General features: G+C 38.5%; 1 protein-coding gene across 1 annotated transcript in view; it reads left to right on the top strand.

Annotated features, from left to right (window-relative positions):
• Nucleotides 1-1,915: 1,915 nt before the first annotated feature.
• The window catches only part of brinp1 (bone morphogenetic protein/retinoic acid inducible neural-specific 1), a 79,705-nt gene continuing 59,321 nt past the window's right edge, over nt 1,916-22,299 (top strand). Inside the window, exon 1 of the mRNA XM_070850241.1 lies at nt 1,916-2,133. Coding sequence (XP_070706342.1) covers nt 1,916-2,133 — 218 coding nt within the window. The remainder of the gene's footprint in view (nt 2,134-22,299) is intronic.

Genomic DNA, 22,299 nt, shown 5'->3' with positions numbered 1-22,299 from the left:
TATGATGTGTTATTGTCTAATAAACCATGAAAGGGGGAAGAATTTTTGCATACAGTAGCACTTGATAGCGCACTGTTGGGTGCTCCACGGCCAGGGGCCAAAGTTCTTAAACGCAATTACTGATGAAAATCATTTCCTTATCAGTAACTAAGACACATAATTTCTCTGCCAAGTGGATAATAATGTTCGCAAGTCAATGCACAATGAGGAAATGTATCATTTTAATGTTCTGTTTGAAATGGTAAAATGTTTTTAAGATCTTCATTGTCAATTTTTTCCATTAAGCAGGATGTGATGATGTTAAATGCTGTGCTTTTTTGCAGCGTAATGGAGTTGTGGCTTTTTGCTTTTATTATTGCATCTGGAAATACATTTGAGATTGTGCTGCACTGTATAATATATCAGAATAATGGTCATACTACCACATTCTTAGCATGAGTTGCATGTACTGTAAGTTGCCCAACCCAGTATTATTTGCTGTCTCCAGGATCTTTTAAATAAAGGAGCACCATAAATCTGGCCTTGTTTGGATCTGTTTTTAGACGACCTGTTCCTACAGACCGCTAATTTGCTGAACTGTGTGTCCGGTGTTTTTAAAATGCATTGTCTCTAAAATATTTATAGAACGCAGGGTCACATTTATGGTGCTGTTTTGTAATGCTAAGGGCAATAATACAAATGCGTTAACAACTCCAAGTGCCTTTAGGACAGGGGTGTCCAAACTTTTTTCACTGAGGGACACATACAGAAAAACATACAAAGGGCTGGGCCGCTCACTAGAAGTGAGCTATATTGCTAACTTTAATCCACTAGAGGTGATGTACATCGCCTTTGTATTTATTTTTTGGTGCTCGAATTAACAGCCTTACCTCCACTTTCTTGCCCCTCGGCGGACACCGTAGAGGTCATTCCTTTGCGCTTGCCTGTCCCAGCTGGAGCCCCATCCGTCGCACCTCCACACAGCTTGTCCCATTTAAGTCCCATCATGCCAACTGCATCTGGCACAGCTTCAAAAACATCCTCACCCATCGTGGTGCTCTTTAGACTGCTAACATCAAGCAGCTCCTCTGTAATGCAAAAGTGATGGTCATTAGTTATTAGCTGTGCTCTCATTGCACACCGCGTCTGAAACTTTCTACACTCACTTGCTCTCTTACGTTTCCTTAATTCTGCCATTTTGGGTCACCTGTAGCAAATTTCTTCTTTGGTTACTCATTTTATAGAGAAGCTGCCTCGTTCAAGACTGTTACTCCACCTAGCAGTGAGACTAAGAAGTACAATACAGTCCAACGACACCCCTGCTTTAGGAGAACCAAATGAAGTTCCCATTTTGTGTTAGATGAAAAAGGCAACATTTTGTATCACATTATTTTTAACAATTCATGAAGTTGCTAGTCAATATTTGAAAGTTTCCTCCAGCAGTAATTGACACCACTGGGTAAAGGGAGATGGTGTTCTTCCACATTAGTGGCTGGGTGTCATAACATATCATGAAGCAGTCTTCTAACCTTGTCAGAACTTATAATGACACCAATTAGCTTTAAAAAAAAAGACAGCCACACAGCTGAGAATGTACTTCATGCTCATCTGCAAAAGGGTAACAGTCCTTGTACAGAGAGGCGCAATCTGTGTGGCTTTCTAAAGAGACAAAAAACTCCAGGGAGGCATGAAGGATGAACAATCTGAGAAATAGCAGAAAATAAATACACATCATGTTTCAGTAAAGTGACAGTGACAAGGGCACTGTCTTATTTGTTCGGTACTACACAATTAACCTAACTCTATAACATGTACTGTTAAAATAGACTGTGTCATGTAACCGTTTCTGTTTCTGTCTCCTTCCCTCTTCTTCTCTCTCCCATCAGGTCTCCACATAATGGAGCGAGAATGAACAGAGAGCGGCTTAAAAAAAAGCATGAACTGGAGGTTTATTGAGGTCATCTGCTTCCTGTTTATATGGGACCATATAACAGTTCAGTCTTCCCGCCAGGACCCGTTGGCCACTGAACAACATGTCACCAAGCAATATGACTGGCTCATCTCTGACCGTGGACCTTTCCACCACTCTCGGAGTTATCTGTCCTTTGTGGAAAGATTCCGCCAAGGATTTACGACCCGATATAAAATTTATAGGTGAGTTCACTTTCAGATTGTGTACTGATGACATGCGAGCATTTCACAGTAAGAGTCTGTCTGTTTTAATGGTTTTTCTTTTTTGAGATTTTAGTTGCAAAAAGCTATTTTCTTGTGCCCACTCTCAGCACTGTGAACTACTCTTTCTTATATTAATGAAGTCCTCTGCTTGGACCTTCACTCTGCTTTGCTATTACTCGTGTTCCAAGTCTTTTTGGAGTAATTTCATTTTGCCAAACGGAATGACATGCATTATAAAAACAATACTCATAATATAGCTTTATTTTTCCTAACTCCATTGTCTTTTTAAAAGAAAAAAAAAACCTGATGGAATAACAAAACAAAAACAAACAGTAAAATCTTATTATGGAAGCCTAAATATTTACACACTGGTATTAGTCGCCATGTTAGTAATTGGTGCTGTGTTTGCAGTTTATTATTGACTTATAGTATTGGCAGGTGCTGTGCTTTAATTAGAAATGCTGCCAACTATAGTTTGATATTTGAACAGATTTCAAGATTTCAAGAAGAATGGTCAATGTAATACAAACTAGCATTATGTATTTTTTTCCTGCTTTTGGAAAGACGTGAAATGTTGTCACAGCTAAAGTGATCATAATATGTAAAAGGTGGAGTGTTTAGAACAATAGAGAGGAGATCCCATTTACAATATCTTTTATAAGTCAAACAACCAGCTTCACATTGCAGAATTGGACACCCCTTCGCTACTGATTCACCGGATATGTCGCGACACACTGAAAAGTTTGCAAGTAATTCACTGATAAAAGCACTCAAGGCCCAAAATGTGTTCCCATTAAGCTACAAGGGACAATGTTTAAGGAATAATCTGATCCATCTGTTCCCATACTTACACACAGTATTTCAACAATAATAACTGTGCTGATTTCTGTCAATCATCCACTTAGATTTTTTTCCTTTCTTTTCGAGAACAATACAGTTCGACAATCAGTAATTGCAACATAGTTTATATTTTCAGCCCTTTATTTTGCTGTGCAGGTGCGTACATCTCACATAATGAGGTAGAGGTAGAGAAATCAGATGGGTACAGACCAAACCCTCTTTCTTAGAATGATGCGCTTTGATTTTGTTGCAGTCTCTCAACTAAGAAGTATAGAAAGACACAGTCAGAATAAGAGAGTCATTTGCCACATTCCTTTGGCAGTTCTTTCACAGAGTTTGTTCTCTCTCTCCTCCATCTCTCTTGGTAACTTGCCACAGCCCCCGGTCCCCACTGGCTTTCGTGCCTTGATATTGTCACATGAACAGTAAACAATGCATTTGCATAATGTGTAACTTGACAGAGTGGGGTGTTGCAGAGAGACATGAATCTCAGAGGCAGAACTTCTGAAGCTGCTTTCCACAGACACTGTGCGGGCGTCGAGTTCTGTCTGTGACACTGCGGTGATTTATTAAAACGAGTGTGTGTGTATGCACGCTGGGTGCTGCTGGGAATGTTGCTGGACCCAGGTGGCTCCTGTTGTTCCTTCCTCTTAACAAACCATTAGTGGCATCAAATTCAGCCGTCAGTGCTAGATATCCCTCTCGTCATGACAAGACAATTAAATTTCGCATTGAGAGTGTGAAATGTATTTCTCGTTAGAAATAAAATGAAAACAATCAACAATCCCCATTCCCATCCGTTAGACATCTGCATACCTGACAAAGTAAAGTTTGACTTTTACAGCTATGTTCTGAGTGATTTCCCTCAAATAATGCCTTAGAACATATCCAGTATTATAACATACAGTTTACTCTGTACAACCGTGTAGCTGTTCATATACTCATATATTATCAGATGTATTTGAGACAAGGGTGTAAAACATTCCCCCAGAGTTCCAAGTGTTTTTCCAAGGATTTCCATCCCAACCTGGACCACCAGTTAATGTCAGTGATTAGTACATCTTCAACCAGAGAGGGGGAGGAAATCAGGGACATCAGCTGGTGTAGTGTTAGGTTGGAATGAAATCATACATACCCTGGGTCCTTCTCAGCACATGATTGCCCAGCCGTGCTCTACTCTAACCAGCAATGAGAACTGAATCGCTTTGTAAATTTCCCCCGGGACCTTCTCTGCCTCGACGATTTAGTGGTGGAAAGTGGTTGAATCAGATTTGCAGAGAGACAAAGCATCCATTCCTTTCAGGTTCTCTTATCAAGAGAGATTACTTCAGAGGCACACTGCATGGACAATGCCAACCTCATCAGCAACAAACAAATCTGCCCCATCTTTAATAACATGGGCAGTGTGCCTAATTTGAAGGATAAACACAGATTTAAGAAGTGCCAGCCTCTTGTCTAGTGCTCTGAAAAGGTCACAGTCGCTTGAAGGGGAAAGACCACAAGGTACCAATTATTCCCTCCCTCTAGACTTATGTCTTGTACAGAAATGATCAGACTGTGTTTTGTATGAGTTACCATCACCACAGTGTCACTCCCGATTGCAATCTTCAAACTAAAAACGAAACTTCAAACTTTTCCTTTCTTTCTTGTTGTTGCATGCATAAGTGTGCATTTCCTATATGCTATTCGTCAGTCACAAAAAAGCCACTTTCACTGTTGGCTGCATACTGCTCTTGTGTTAAGCCTGCAGCCGAATAATGTGTATCAATGTGTGCTTCAGTTAGTGGTGAAACTCGATGGCCTGTTTTGCTCACACTAGCATCTCCTGTTCTGTAGCTTGTACTCTATTATGGGGTCGAATGTGTTTCAGATGATGCTTGTTCTCTCTTTGGTCTGTGTTCACAGAGCTCTATCTCAGGTTCTCGTGTGCCTGAGTGAAAAACCAATATAAATGCAAATCTGGTCGCCATTAATGCATTTTAAAGGCCCCAAATCAGCATTGCACTGTAATCAAAGAAGCAAGATGGGGAGATTGTTATTTAGAATAAAAATATTTATGAAAATGAGTAGCTCTGATTGATCACACGTTGAAAAGCCTTGCTGAAGTGAATGAATAGAGAGGGTTGATAGAGCTACTCTTGTCCTTGGATGGGCTCATCAAGACCTCAGAATCTTTCCAAGGTTTTAAACAAAACCCTTGCAATGACCTGTGAAAAATTAATTAAAGATTAAATGTTCATGTTGTCCATGGTTAACAAAAACAGACTCATTTAGGATCAGACTATTAAATTAAATATATATTATTAATAAATATTAAATTCTAAAAAAGATGCTCAAATCACTGACAGAATCAGTTAAAATTCTGTATGCACAGTACACTTTGTAAGGATGATACTGCAAAGTATATACATTGGCAGACACAGACTCATTGTATGTTTTAATGCACTGTCTAAGATCATTGCAAAGCCACTCTCTACTATCACTATGTAAAATTACAGACTTTTAAACCATTGGATATTGCACAATGAATAAATAAAAAAAATAATAGTAATAAATAAATAAAATAAATTAAAAATATAATAAAAAATCTCAACATTATAGTTTTCATTTTGATATTTCTCTTTTATTGCCTGCCTCTCCTCATCTGAGACAGATCGTCCTTTGTGTTACACAAAAACTAGCTCAAATGTTTTATTTGTGTCATTATATTGGCTTGAATATCATATCACTCTATCTCGACTGGCCCGTATTTCTGTCTCTCTTAATTCCATTTTGGTCTCTCAAAACAATACAGCAGTAATAGCTACTTTTATATGGGTGGCGTTCCATCAACTGATTTCCCAACACAACAATAAAAACAACATGGTTTCTGAGGCTAATCACTAGCTAGCTAAGAAGTCAATTTAAACCTCTTGGCGACCATTAAGCAAGCTGCAGCAGAACTGTGCTTAAAATGAGAATGACAAAATTGGTACTCTATATAGACAAAGAAAACATGGCCCTCTTGAATTTGATTATTTCAGTCAATGTGAGCATCATAAACATTCGAGATTCAAGTTCGTTGAAGTATTAGAAAAGAAAAAGTATTAGAAAGTGTTGATACTTGATTATTTGCATTTACTAATACAAAAATGCCAAGCTTCCTTGGCCTGTGGAAATTTAAATCCTTCGTTAAACAGTTGAATTGCACCTCTACCTTCTCGCCAAGAAATTGATAAGACAACGGGTATCATTTTCATATCTGTGAAGCTTCTGTCAGTAGCAGATTAGCATAATGCCTGGCAACAGATGGACATGGAGCCCATTAGATAAGATGTATCTTGTTCATTAAATCTTTACAATCTCCTGTCAAAGACATGTGGGATTGCAGGTGACATACCACTGACCAACAATATGAAAAAAGGGAGGGTTCAACAGTTGAAAATGTTAAGTTTGTGCAACCTTTCCCCTGGGGGATGTTGCCTTGGAACAGAAAGTTGCTAACGAGCAAACTACTAGCTAGCTTGCACAAGTTGTCATGCCAAAAAGAGTAGGGTGAGTAGAAAGCAAAGTAGTAGAGTGCAATTACACAATGTCCTCACTTATGGTTTTAATGGAAATTTATGTTTGTCCTCCAGGTAGCTCCATTCCATCAAACCAGTGTTTTATGCAGGGTTTGACAGGCTTGACATGGTTATATTTAATGCAAGCACATTATGCATATCTCTAACTAAACATTTCCTCCATGATCTTAATTATTCCTAACTATAATCAGTTCAGAGGCAACCACTTGATCAGCACTAAACCTTGAATGAATAATCTGCAGCTCTAATTTGCATGTGCAAACAACTTATTTTATTCAGCTTTAATTTAAACTGTTCATCAAACAGATAGCCCTGCTTCTTCTTCTTACTTCACCTTATATTCCGAATTCTTAATCCTCATTTTCCTTTCAATTCGTTATGAGTGTAACATCATCTGTTGCAGTGATGTCGTTTTTTGGGGTTTTTTTTTACCTTTCTTAAATGAACAGCAGGAAACTCACTGAGTTGCCTCACGTGTTCAGTATGGATGTGTTTGTCAGCGCTGATCTGGGCCCCAATTTGCTTTAAACAGAAACAAGGTGTAACATTTGTCCGACTCAGGTCTTGAATTAGTTTGGATGAACCATCTGTAATTGGATAGAGCAAGGGAAGGCGGATTTGTTGTAGTCGGCAGATTTGCCGAGAGAGGCTGGAGCGATGTTTAATTCAGCAGGTAGTCAGGAAGTCAGGAGGGATGAAACAGACTGTAGAAAGAGGACAGAGACATCGAGGGGTCTGAGATACCATTAGGCAGCGAGACAGGAAGGTGCTAAAACTGTGTGATAAAGAAAATATATATAAGTGCTAGTGACAGAGAAGGGGGTCCAGTGAGTTCAGTATCAAAACAAGGAATGGAGGATCAGACAGGTAGGCTGGCAGTGAGGTCATCGTCAAGGTGAGGAGGAGCTACCAAACAGAGGCATTGGAGTGGCTCAGATGACTCACAAATAACATGTAGCCCAGTCTCTCTCGTGAACAAAAAACAGCAAAAGCCATCTTTTATTAAAGCCCTGTCTGCATATTATCGTAGCTGTGCTCAGAAATTCACATGTTTATCATCTGTCAATGTGTTTTCACTAGCATCCACATTTTAGAAAAGGATTCTGGGCAAAAATTGTATACTACTAAATACTGTATTTTCATTCATCCATGTACTTATTTAGCAGTGGTCAGTGGGCGACTCGACATTATTTTATCCATTTATCATTAAAAAAAAATTATCGGCAGTAGGAGGGTAACAGAGGCAATCTCTTCAGGACAAATGTGGTGGAGCATACAGTGGGGCAAAAAAGTATTTAGTCAGTCACCAATTGTGCAAGTTCTCCCACTTAAAAAGATGAGAGAGGCCTGTAATTTTCATCATAGGTACACTTCAACTATGAGAGACAGAATGGGGGGAAAGAATCCAGGAAATCACATTGTAGGATTTTTAATGAATTAATTGGTAAATTCCTCGGTAAAATAAGTATTTGGTCACCTACAAACAAGCAAGATTTCTGGCTCTCACAGACCTGTAACTTCTTCTTTAAGAGGCTCCTCTGTCCTCCACTCGTTACCTGTATTAATGGCACCTGTTTGAACTGGTTATCAGTATAAAAGACACCTGTCCACAACCTCAAACAGTCACACTCCAAACTCCACTATGGCCAAGACCAAAGAGCTGTCAAAGGACACCAGAAACAAAATTGTAGACCTGCACCAGGCTGGGAAAGCTGAATCTGCAATAGGTAAGCAGCTTGGTGTGAAGAAATCAACTGTGGGAGCAATTATTAGAAAATGGAAGACATACAAGACCACTGATAATCTCCCTCGATCTGGGGCTCCACGCAAGATCTCACCCCATGGGGTCAAAATGATCACAAGAACGGTGAGCAAAAATCCCAGAACCACACGGGGGGACCTAGTGAATGACCTGCAGAGAGCTGGGACCAAAGTAACAAAGGCTACCATCAGTAACACACTACGCCGCCAGGGACTCAAATCCTGTCAGTGCCAGACGTGTCCAGGCCCGTCTGAAGTTTGCTAGAGAGCATTTGGATGATCCAGAAGAGGATTGGGAGAATGTCATATGGTCAGATGAAACCAAAATAGAACTTTTTGGTAAAAACTCAACTTGTCGTGTTTGGAGGAGAAAGAATGCTGAGTTGCATCCAAAGAACACCATACCTACTGTGAAGCATGGGGGTGGAAACATCATGCTCTGGGGCTGTTTTTCTGCAAAGGGACCAGACGACTGATCCCTGTAAAGGAAAGAATGAATGGGGCCATGTATCGTGAGACTTTGAGTGAAAACCTCCTTCCATCAGCAAGGGCATTGAAGATGAAACGTGTCTGGGTCTTTCAGCATGACAATGATCCCAAACACACCGCCCGGGCAACGAAGGAGTGGCTTCGTAAGAAGCATTTCAAGGTCCTGGAGTGTCCTAGCCAGTCTCCAGATCTCAACCCCATAGAAAATCTTTGGAGGGAGTTGAAAGTCTGTGTTGCCCAGCGACAGCCCCAAAACATCACTGCTCTAGAGGAGATCTGCATGGAGGAATGGGCCAAAATACCAGCAACAGTGTGTGAAAACCTTGTGAAGACTTACAGAAAACGTTTGACCTCTGTCATTGCCAACAAAGGGTATATAACAAAGTATTGAGATGAACTTTTGTTATTGACCAAATACTTATTTTCCACCATAATTTGCAAATAAATTCTTTAAAAATCCTACAATGTGATTTTCTGGATTTTTTTTTTTCTCATTTTGTCTCTCATAGTTGAAGTGTACCTATGATGAAAATTACAGGCCTCTCTCCTTTTTAAGTGGGAGAACTTGCACAATTGGTGGCTGACTAAATACTTTTTTGCCCCACTGTACTTGTGGAATAATAATAGAGACAATGACCACAATGCAACTACATTAATGTTAATGACACTCTCAATAGTGAGTTCACTACAAGCAGTTTCTTTCCCATGTGTATACTGCTTGTCAGAAATCCAGGATTTTAAGTTTTCCCTCAAGACCTTGAACCTGGATTCTTTAAAAATCAATATTCTTACGACAACTGCTGTAAAACGCACATAGTTTGTGCATTTTCTAAGTGATACTGTCACGAGATTAATGTGAAAACTTAGATGATTCATGAACATGCTGTCACCAAAGAGGATATTGGCTGTCACCTCACGCTCTGGCAGTGGACGTGAATTCCCATTTGCTGACCGAAGCAGTAACCACTTCCAACACTTGGCTTTCAAACACTCGCCTCAGCCAATCAGGCAAGCTGAAATTCCAGCACAGCTTGTCACTGTTGCGCACCGATTGAGTGATTTTCTTCACAGAAGAAAATACTGAGAGATGAGTGTGACTATTGTATGCTGTTTGGCACAGGAAATATCACACACGATGACATATCCACATGAAGATCAAATCATACTTAACTGATTGATTGATTGATACAACATTTGTGTAAGACAATCAATTGTGTTCACTGGAATAAGATGAACTTTTTATCTCTCTTTTACAGACAAAGTCACCAAACATAATAACAATTACAATCAATAGAGCGGTGCTGACACTGTGTGCTGCTCTGCATTTCTCAGCTGTAGAAGTTTGGGAGAATCAACAGGGGCTGATCTTGGGAGGGAGTCCATGCCACTTCCCTTCTCCTACCTAGTGGTAAAAAGCCCCCGCTGTGGGACGACTTAATTACTGGCAAGGAAGGGATGGTAATTAGAGGAGAAACAGGAGGCTAGAAGAAACTGTCAGGGTTAAGTACTGACTAATTCAATGCGTGGGACGCCTGTGCCACTCTCCCTTGAGACTGGCAATACAACATCACCACAAGAGCAGCAAGCTCTGAAGAGAGGATGCTGGGGCAGCCATGTCTCATATTACCATCTCTGTGATGTGAGCTACCAAATCATGCTAAACACTTCACTAAAATGAGTCACGCATTTTCAAAGAAAACATCAGGCAGGTGCATATGATAATAATGAGATTTCTATCACATTAATAAATATGTGCCATACAGTGACTAAACTTTGCTGTTTTTGATTTTTAATCCGCAAAAGCGGAGGCCAAAAAGAATCACCCATTGCACTCTGCGACTCCTCTATTCTTTAGTGCTTATTTCATGTTGCAAAGATGTTTTCAGCCTACGCAGGCTTTCATTTGAGCTGATTTCAACAGAGTCAAAGCTGTTAGTTGTGTTGCCCCGAACAGGTACAGTATAGATAACACAGGAGGATCGGGAGATGTCAGTCAAGCATGAACACTTGAAAATCCTGTGAAAAAGGGCTAATCAGGCAAACTAACTGAAAACACTTGCGTGGGTGTACCGTGCAGAGGTTTAAGATAGTAAACCATGTAGAGATAACAGTATTGCAATTCCAAAATATATGGGCAAAATAAATAATAATAAATAGTACAGCTTCAGTGCTCCACCTGAACTAACTACGCCTTATTTTTTCTCACTTATACCAATAGCTGAGAATTACTTTCATTTCGCAATAGTCAAAAGAGCTGAAATTATTCACATAAATGAAATATTAGACAAAAATGTAATCACAAATGTGGGGTGATATACAGTACACAGTAAAAGTCATTGAATATCAAAATTGCCGTCATGGAATTTGTAAAGTCTAATTAGCAAATTAGTTTTTGATGTGTGTGATGAAATAAATTGTTGTAGTAATCTTCTGTGATAAACTTTATTTTCTGTAGCTGCTGACATAGCTTTGCGTCGATGCATGATACCTTCAAGCTCACGTAATATTAGTGAAAATTATGATGAAAAATATAGTAAACTGATTTCATGCAGCACACTTATTTACTTTTCTTACTTATTTAAGTCTTTTCATTACATATGTGTAAGTTATTTATTTCACATACATATTTTAATGCAAATAATGCATATTTTTTTGTTTAATCACTTCCATGTAATGTACCGCATTGCCTCCAAATCAATACTAGAAATGATTACTGCACTGGACAGATAGGCAGCACTGCTTTATACTGGATGTAAGTGCATCTTGTATTTTTCATGTAATGTGACGCAGTGACTCTATAGCACTGAAATCCAATATTAAGAGATGTGTCCTATTTGTCCAGTGTAGTAATAATTTCAGTATTGATTCAGAGTCACCGCCTCACATTACATATAAATTTTATTATGGATCCTTGAAAAGTTGTGGAAAAGTTTTGAAATCTGAAAGATGTGCGGGAACCCTGAAAAACCAACATTCTTTAAAGGTCTAAAAATATGTTAGTTCAGAATGTGTTTAGTCTCAGAGTCGCCGCACAGCATCTCTTCTGGACACCGCAGCAGAGGTGTCTTTACTCTCTTACTTCTCCATACTGCAACCAGTGCACAGCTTTGGTGGTTTGTCTGACCTACACAAACACAAAGAGGTTTATTCTCAGCCTCCCACAGAACATCTGAGTCAGTTTGCTTCCAGCAAAACACTGAAAATGTTGGGGATGTTATCCAAGCTGCGTTAGAAATGCAGTGCAGGACAGAGTCCTGTAAGACAGAGATTTGGAAAGGTTACATGGACAACATTATTTTCAATAGGGCTTTTCGGGGGTGCAGACTCAGAGGGGTTGAAAAAAGCGACATGATGTGAACACCACGTAACACTCTGCAATCCTTCATTTGAAATGAATTGAGTAAAGAGTGAAGTAGATTACAATAAAGGATAGTCCTATAGATATAGGAATGTTGTGTATAGTGTATATGTTATTAACTAATCAATTTTAATGTCTTATTGATGTTCATAATACGTTATACTTTCATGCCAATAAAGCAAATGAAACTGAAGTGAAAATGAGAGAGAGGGGTAGGTCCATTTTAGCTAAATATCTACACCGATGCCTTATGAATTAGTTTGCTTTGTTCCAAAACAAACACACACACACAAACAAACGCTGCCCTCCCTGGCTGCGCTCACAGTGTGCTCACCTAGCTGAGTGCTCGGTGGCACAAAGCGACACGCCAGCGGGACCATAACGTCCCAGCTCGTGTTAGCAGGATGGAGCTATCGCCAAAGTGGTTTATGCCACTACCTCACCGAAACGATTTAAGGGAGAGTCTCTATTTCCCCCCTCTTCCCACTGTCAGTTGACACCATGTTTTTCCATATTCCTCCATGTTTGAGACACACAGAACCTTTTTTTTTTTTTTGACTTCTTTACTGCATACAACACAAATCACACAAATGACCTTTTCTGGATTCAAACCGATATTCGTCAAAATGTGAAAGGTTTGCAACCCTGCTTTTTTACGTGATATCTGCCTCAACATATTGGCCATTTACCGGCTGTAATCCAGTGGATACACCATTACACGAATGCACAGCCGAAACCACTTATAGTGATCACAGTTACAGTGATCACATGGATCAAAAGCTAGGCACGTGAATCATACAAAAGCTTTTTTAACAATTCACTTAATGTAATCGAGCAAGCTGCTTGGAGTGTTCACTGTGGATTGTTTGATGCATGACAACATCTGGAACCATAGTACTATTATTATTTATTTATCTATTTATTTATTCATTTATTCATGCTTTACTTTACTTTACTTGCACAATGCTTTGCCCTGTGATAACCTGTTACGTCGCCTGTCCATCTGGCATACTGGGACAAATCCCAGTGGGCCAGTGGAACATAAAATCTCTCTAAAGTTTTGAACAGCTGTCTGGCCATATCTGTCTCTCTGCAATCCCTCTCTGTGTACCTGTCACTGGAGGTGTGCATGACTGTGCGATATGCATGTCCTGGAACCTCATTGTACTGAGAAGCCAAAGACAGTCATTTTCTGCATTGTTTTCAGCTGCATTCTCATGCAATCATGTGAAGTTATGCGACTCGTGGCTTTGTCAGACAGGTTAACAGTAAGGCTTTAATGAAAGCCTGTACTCTTTAAAACGATATTAAACATTTCATATTTATATAAGCGTTAATAATTATCCTCAAAATGAGCCTAAATAAGGATATGCACTCGCTTTAAAAGTCAGATTTATATTGGAGGATGGTAAACTTGAGCTGATTATAGTCACAAAGCAGCAGTTGTTATCATACACAAATATTAACTGGAGACATAGACCTTATAGAAAAATGTTAACTAGACCATATTTGTCACTTATACCGACAGTACTATAAAGGGAAATATTATATATATAAATATATGTTGAACATTAGAAACACAAAATATGAGTTATGGGATGAGGGGACACCTGGACCAAAACAACAGCTGATCAGTAATTGCCATCCTCGTGAAGCGTATAGTGATTAATGTGCCAGAGAATGTTGATTGTACTCTATGGTATTTTTACTTGTTCTTCACAGAGAGAAAGCCAATGCCATGGTGATTCAGGTTGAAGAGAGAAAAAAAAAGATTTATTACATCATTTTTCTTTTCGTAAAAAAAGTGTACAGTGTGCATAAAGAGAGTTTGAGAAAGAGGGCACAGAGTTAGCCAGCCTGATATCCTCAGGAAGGTTGTTCTGATCTCTGGGGGCTCACACAGCAAAGGCCTGATAAGTGGGTTTAACAAGTAATGACATGTTTCTCATTTTCAGACATGAAGCAGTGGAGCAGCAATGATTTTATAGATTACCACTGACTTGTTCATGGTTGTATTAGCTATAATACATTTGCCCTGATATCCAACAGCTAAAAGTATGATGTCAAAAGACAAGGAAATATTCTGGAAATGTACTCAGTAATTAAGCTGCTACGGAAGGCCAGAGAGGACACTGCAGATAATTTTTTTTAATTCTGCTTTTAGGCATTATCACATTAGATAATTTCCTCAAATAACCATATAATTAGAAATACACTATAACTACAAATGATTACACGCATGTCCTCTTTGGCCCTCTGTATTCGCTTGATGATGACTTAAAATTGGATGGAAAGCCCCGAGAGTAATTGAGAAAAAACAACAAATCGCATTGCTCTCTAAAGACTTTGTGACTTTAAGCAAAGAATTTCACCCTGAATAACACTGTTATATGGCCTTCTTGAATTTGACCTGCATCCAAAGCTTTCATTTTGTGAGGCAGCTATCACTGTCCACAGTGCTGAAATCAATCTTCAAACATTTGATTTGCCTCAGCACTCTTCTGTGTTGCAATTCTCAAAAAAGTTGACACAACAAATTCCGTTCCGTTAATCTGACAGACTTTTTTTTTTTTTTCGTATTCGATATCATTGCTTTCTAAAGTACCCATAGTATGACACCGCAGAAGTAATTAAGATAGCCTTGAACTAAAGCAAGTGAAGTCAACTGTAAGAAGCTTTGTTTCCAGCAGATAAAAAAGATAAAAGGATTATTACATTGAAATAGCTGGATTTTGTTTTTCTCCATTACACCAACAGCAAATACAGCACATTGAAATCATCAACATAATGCTGTTTTATTTGGGTTATGACTGACAGTTATTACGGGGCAAATTGAGTTCAGCAGAAAATGGATGGGATACAATAAGCTTCATCTAGGTTACTGACAATAGCAGTCGTTCCTTTTTACTGCATGAGTGCCTTGACCTTGGTGGGTGTTATATGTACATAGAGAGCGCATTGTTCATGATTTCATTACAGGACACAGAAGGTGATGAGGTGTTTCATCAACTTTACACAATATTCACTGTATAGGAAGACCTTACATGAGAGATGGAGGTGTATGGGTGAACTGTGAATGCCATGGAAACAATATATTCAGTCATATGTTCCTTTCTTTGTAGGAAAAGACTATCAGGATATTTTGTGATTCCATACATTCCAGGTTTCACTTGAATGCTGCTCAGCCTCCCTCATCCCATTATTTGTTGTGATGGCTCATAATGATTTCCATGCAATCTTGGCCCACACAGTCAGACTAGTTCATCAGCAGAACTTCTCACATTACACAGTTAATTAGATTCAAACACATGCTCATGTCACTCACCCGTGCATTCGCTTCCGGCACCATGTCCCATCAAATTCTTGAGATTAAAGTGAATTAAGAGATTGTTTTTGATTAGATCCATTTTCGTTTCATTGCCTCATCACAATTACAGAGTGCACTAACAAAGCGATTATGCCAGCAATCATATTCCATTTAGGCAATCACGTTCCATTTGCTGATGTGCTCCAATTAATGGTTAATAACTAGATGCTTTTGTGTGATATTTTAGGTATTGTGGTATATACATAGATTTCTTGAATATTTGTGGATGAAGTACAGTAGCTATTTTTCAGTTTTTCAATATGAATCTCCAATTTATAGGAACTCTGAAATAACTAATTCAAAGGTTTCTGCTATGTTACCACTGAGCATACTTTATTGCATTAACTGTGTCGTTATGGTAGTAAATAAATTAGATTTATGCTGTTTATGTCCTCTTTGCCTTCACTTGAGCCTATTGAGGATATCTTCTGGGGTCAGTTCGTTTTCTGCAGACGCAAAAGATCTAGCCACAAGTCTTTCAGAAAAGCTTCATACAAAAAGCAGTGCAGTTACTGGAAAAGAAGGAAAAGAAAGGACAAGAATATTTATTCACGCATTTCTTTCTGCATTCCAGCAGGCTTTTCTTGTTCATTCCTTTACTCAAGTTAAGACCTTCCAACTAATTTTATGAATAAACTAATAGAACTTTTCAGAAGAGAAAATTAAACTGGATTTTGAAGGAATTTGTACATCTTTGTGTCAATCTTGTATATCACAGTAACTTAATCCTTTCTACACAACTCTCTCTCTCTCTCTCTCTCTGTGTCTCTCCATCCTACCCTTACCATTTGCATTGGCAACAGTGTGGTCATTACTGGCCAAATGCCACCAATTTACACAGATGGACTCTTCAGGCATGTTGCAAAACGTCACAATTTAGAAAGATGTTGCAATTTGTGAAACCACCGTTGAGGGAAGAAAACAATGTTTTTACTTTATTTCTATTTGACAGTTTCATCATTCTTGCAGGATTAGCAACAATATTATAGCCAAAGCGCAGTCCATGTACTTAAAATGCCTTACAACCTTAAGACTGAACTAGATCAGACTTTTTGCATAATAAGGACATTTTAAGAATGTCAGTGTCCTCACTGAATGTCTCTGTAGTTGATGAAAAATATGAAACTATCTCTGTTAGACAGTGTGTACAGTATTATCATTACCTTGACAGACATATGGGAACATTGACGGTGAGTCTAAAGTGATTTACTGTTAACACGCACCTAATTTTATCTAAACCCATTAGCTTGAAACAGTCAGTTGGATATTTTTACATGGCCTTTCTGCTGATGTTATCTACTTTTTTTAGCAGCACTATAACAGAACTTCAAAATAGCTCTTCCAATTTCCTGCACTATTTACACTGCTGTGTTTAGAAATCTGGCCCATGCCAGTATTGAAGAGAAAATAAATAAAACAAGCACAAGCAAACAGTTCAGGCCAACCAAAATAACATCCCACCTCTCTCCGTGTAGTGCTTCACTGTGCACTGGAGCATGGGATTAAGATTCATTCTATAATATTTTGAATGGTTCTTGGTGGTTGAAATTCATACAGGATTTCAATTGTATCTCTGTCTGTTTGATTTATTACTGGGCTTTGCCTCCTTATTACCATGAAAGGCCTATTTTTTTTTTTTTTTACTTTTCTTCTGTCAGGCTGCTGCATAGTACTGAGGCAGCACAAGAACAAGGGGTAAAGTCTCAGATTATGAGGGGTGGGGGGGGTGGGATTCTGCCCCCCAAAGAACGTGCAAATGCAACTTCTGTCCTCATATGGTATCATTTCTTCTTTCTTCTTCTTCCACCCTGAAAGAGCAATACCATGTGATCTACCTTGTGATGTCCTGTGGTAGAAAATGCTTACCATGTTCCATACCTCAGAAACAGTGCCCACGTCTCTGATTTGCTCAGCAATTTTTTTTTCTGCCCAGGTCATGTGCTGATTGATGGCTATTTGCACTGGCTGAAAAAACATTTGACCGATCAGTGCAGTGTAATTACTGATGGTGGATAGATCTAGAATGGTGATGTCATTTTCCTCCATTGCAGATTTATTTCATACATGCACTTTAAGGTCATCCCCAGTTAATACTCACAGCAAGATGAGTCAGATGCTAAATTCAGTTAGATAATGAAACAATCATGTGTGACTCCATTAGAAGTTGTGTCCCACTCCAGGGACAAGCTCCCACAATTCTGCTTTCAAGAACTTGTATGTTGACAGTCGACAAGGCTTACTTTTCCCGAAGTCTTTGAAATGCAGTTGATGAATATTACTTTCTTACCCAGTAAGACAAGAACATCCTTTGCAGTCCTGACAGTAGTATGGTATCAATAAAATTTGATAATTGTCAGTCTATCCTTGTAAGGTCGAAGACAGCCTGAATTAAGTTTTATTTACCTGCTGTTTGCCCTCAGGCGTTCCTCTATCACTGGTAAATCACATGAACTGGACAAATGAAAAAGCTCCTGCAATATGTAAATCATGGAAGCCCCTAGTTGCTAACCTTGCCAAGTTGTTCTTCTAAAGGAGGCAGCCTCTGAACTGCAGCACATATGGACATTCATAAACCCTGCTGTGCCATATGGTGGTCGAGATGTATAAAGATTTATTTTACATCTCTGGAAATGTATCATATCCAAGTAGATGAGATCATGCAGCAGTGTTTCTGTGTGGGAACACCATGTACAGAATGAAAGGGAATAAGTCAATACTGTGTGGGAAGACAAAATCGCTACACAAAGTCATTCATGGGGGAATTACCATTATTGGATCAAAGTCTCCCCCAGTCCTTGCAGCCTGCCAGCATTCTCTGTTGGGGCCCTCGTGGTGCACCAATATCAGTCAGCTGAGCATGGCTTTGTAAAGAAGAGTATGGCAAAGAATCAATCATTGAAATGTTTAATGGTCTTTCGTAAATCATGTAGGATCCTATAGTGCAAAATCTCCATGAGTAGGCTTATTTGCTAATTAATTATATAGTATTATAGTAGTACTATTGCCATAGACAAATGAGATAATCATGGTAAAGACCCCCCCCCCCCAACCCCAGCTCTTCACCCCCAGTCATTTGGCTCATACTGTATTACTAAACCCTTGTCGTTTGAAAGAGATGCTCTGATCCTTAGTTATAGGGTTTTTTTCAGTCTGTTCATGGCAAGATGTCCTCATGTTTACAGCTGTCAGCTCTCCTCACCTCTCTTTCACATTATCACCACAAATGTAGAGTTGGTAAGCAAATGCAGGGAGCTGATACATCTGCACCGCTATTAACCACCGTCTTTCTGCGATTAAGCATCAATTCTGAATTGTGCAAAAATCAATAATAAAAAACAGACCTGCCCAAGTCATGCTCTGCTTTTACTGAGAGCAGATCGAGAGCTCACTGCTATCTCTGTTGTGGTTCTTTTTTAATGGTTGTTTTGATGGATCATTATGTTTATGCTAATCAGAGCAGTCGCTCATTAGCATAAGCACTGCTTCTGTGCCGCAATATAATGTTAAAATAATCTGAAAATGTGGAACTGGTAAATGACCTCAAAGAACTGTGAGCAAGCACGTCTAGCAATCCTCTGAGAGAGGTTTTTTTTTTTTTCGTTTTTCTTTGTTCTCATGTGAAATCAACAAAAAGCCCCGTTAGTATGAAGCTACCATGCCTACAAACTTAAGCTGAGTTGAAGCTAATTTAGGCTGTTAGGGCACTGATTAGATAGACAGCAGTTGATGTTTCTACTCCTTTGATTGGTTGTTGGAAATTGACTGCTACCCTTTGGAGTATTTTGTTATGGGACAATAAATTTGACTAAAGTAGATTCAAATGGTGTTATTGTATTGTATCCTTTTCAACCAGTAACTGAAGTATTAGTCAAGTCATTCGTAACAAACAAATAGTGGAAAAAATGACTAAAAATGAAAGGTTCATCCTTCATCAAAGCATGAAAACCGATGCTGTCTGTTCCTTCTCACATCAGGAGGAACAAACACTTCCACAAACCACATCAGTGGCACCAAAAACGCACGGCTTACACCGTGAAGTTTTGCATTTCACAGGCCCCACGAAAGCAATTGGAATCTTGAAGGGGAAACAAATTCTGCAGATAAATTTGGAAAATGGTAATTTATGTCTTCGTTTTATATAAAGCTTGTGTGATTTTTGTTTTAACGTTTCATTTACAATATCATTTACAAAATCCTCTCCATGATTCCACCGCTGATTCCAGCTGTTTGCCGACAGCATTAGGATTCAGATTCATGCAGTGCCAAGTTCATACAGTGCAGTGAATGGCAACCATCCAGTGTGTAACCATGAGTCTTTCTCTCATTTTTAAATTCAAATATATGGAATGGAAATGGAAATATGGACAAGAAATATTTAGACAAGAAGTATAGTTAGCCCCATGGCTGTGGAGGCCTTCAGTGGCGATACACTGTATACCTAGCAAAAGCAATGGAACAACAGGCTTTTGAAAATGATGTAACGCTAAATTAAACATTTGGTGTGGCATCAGCGGGATAAATATTGTATCCTTGTATATAGTGCGACTTTCAGCAAGATGAATATTGTATCTTTATCTATAAATTAAAACATCGAAGCTAAAAGGAAAGAAAGGTCCTTTTAGGATCATTTTTGCAATACCAAGGTTTTAGGCATTCTACAATTTTATCATTTCAATATGCATAAATATTATGTGTTTTTCTCGATCAATAATTAATCATAAACCAAAAGACTTTTCATCATCATGTTTTAACTTCACAATTAAAATCTGGTATGCAATTGATTAGAGCTCTGATGATTAAAAGCCATGTCTAGATAATCAATAATTTACATTGTTGGAATAATAATGCCAAACAGATGCTGAAATCCTTCCACACAAGGACATGAGTTTGTTGCACCAATGCATTATTTCAGATTTGGCTACTCTACTATGCAGCCATTATTGCTGTTTTATTACAGCATCAAAACAGCGTAAATATTACATTTTTAAAATAAAATCAACATACATTTTAAAGCAATCTCTCATTATACCAAATGGCATTGGTTTGTGATAGACAGACTTACTATACTGCCACTACTACTAAAGTATGATGTAACTCAGTACAACATAAGCATAAACTGCAGCTACAGAAATTACACAGTGTTGAATCATCCCCTCTCTGACACAATCTGTGTAAAAAATGATCATCATAAGCAGAATACACGGAACATAAGGGATTGCTTCTCCCTGCCCTCTCATCTACATGTGTCATATTTGTGAGCTTGTCACACAGCTTCTGACAATAGTGCTAAAAGTAAATGTACTGTACGTGCGTAAGATAAATGATTTGCATTTAAGTTTTTCATGAATTAGTTTTCAAAGATTGAATTCAAGAGCAAGTTTATTTCCTGGTCTTAAAACAATGCTTCAATTTAGTTAAACAAAAGGTTCATAATTAAAAAATGTGCAACAAGCCCGGCCATTGATCTTTAATAAGTTATTTTATGAGTTGAAGCACAATGTGTGTATATATACATACATGTACATTTATATTATGTTATGCGACATTTAATGCAGATGTAAATTGTAAACTGCTTCACTGTATGTTTAATGCAGATGCGAATGTCCACTTGCTATATTAACACTGTTCTAATCTTTTATCAAACACTACAGCGCTACACTACACTACAGCGTCTGCAAGTCACTCAAGGAGATGAGCACAAAGTACTTCAACTTAAAAAAAATATAAAAAGATTGATTTTGGCCTGTTTTTGTTCTTGTGTTATTTTTTCTACAGCAGGTGCATCCTTTAAATCTTCCTTGCAAAATGTCGAGTGCCACACTGTTGCCCTTTATGACAACATCTTCTCTGCTTCAAATAAAGTCAGGGTGTTTTGATAACCCTAACATGTTTATAGCTTGGTGTAACGTTTTCATTTGGTTTGTCGCATCATAAATGGTTGTTTGTGTGCCTCAAGTCAAGAGAAAATGGCAAAGTGTTTTTGTCAGATATTCCTGTTTTTTTGGTTTTTTTTCCTAACTGACAAAGGTCAAGATGTAACTGAACAACATATCCTGAATATGTATTGTGTTTGACTGTTGAGACTTTGATACAGTATGAGGGGAGGACAGAGGTAAACAAGAAGCCAAGTATGACAAGTTCTGTAATTTACTGACACTCCTACTTTTATTGTTTTTTGATGTCATTTATGAGACGTCCAAAAACATGATGCCTCTGTGTCCTGCAGAGCCAGTTTCCTATTCAATTAATTAGAGATTTTTTTTTTCTCAACAAAACTGTGCTTCTCTACCCTCTGTGCCATCACAGTTCCACTTTGAATGTCTGGCATGCTCTCTCATGGTTTTTTAATCTGTGCTCTAGCACCGGGATCAACAAAGTGCCTGCGGTGACAAACTGTATGATGGTTGTTTCCTGCCCCTGTCAGAGCTTTAGGGAATATTCATTGAATGTCAATACAGCCCAACTCTAATTGAAGCAGACAACATGCTGCCTAGAAGGTGTTATGACATGCACTTACCATACACTTTCCATCCATTATTGTTACAAAGAGCACCATGATATTCATAACACCCTGTAACTCATGCAAACTGAGTAAACTAATTGTCATACAAAATAATACTTGACATAGAAAAGTAATATGATCATATTTCTAATTTATGCTGCTCAATGCATGATAATGCATATATGCATATATGATGTATTAATACATTTGGGCTTCATAGAAAGAGTTATCCAGCCCTTCATTACTGGCAGGGTGTTTGTATTTA

The sequence above is a fragment of the Pempheris klunzingeri genome, chromosome 19 (assembly GCF_042242105.1).
Source record: "Pempheris klunzingeri isolate RE-2024b chromosome 19, fPemKlu1.hap1, whole genome shotgun sequence".
Lineage (NCBI taxonomy): Eukaryota > Metazoa > Chordata > Actinopteri > Acropomatiformes > Pempheridae > Pempheris > Pempheris klunzingeri.
Note: the sequence above shows the minus strand (reverse complement) of the source record. Positions and strands in the feature narration are given on the sequence as shown.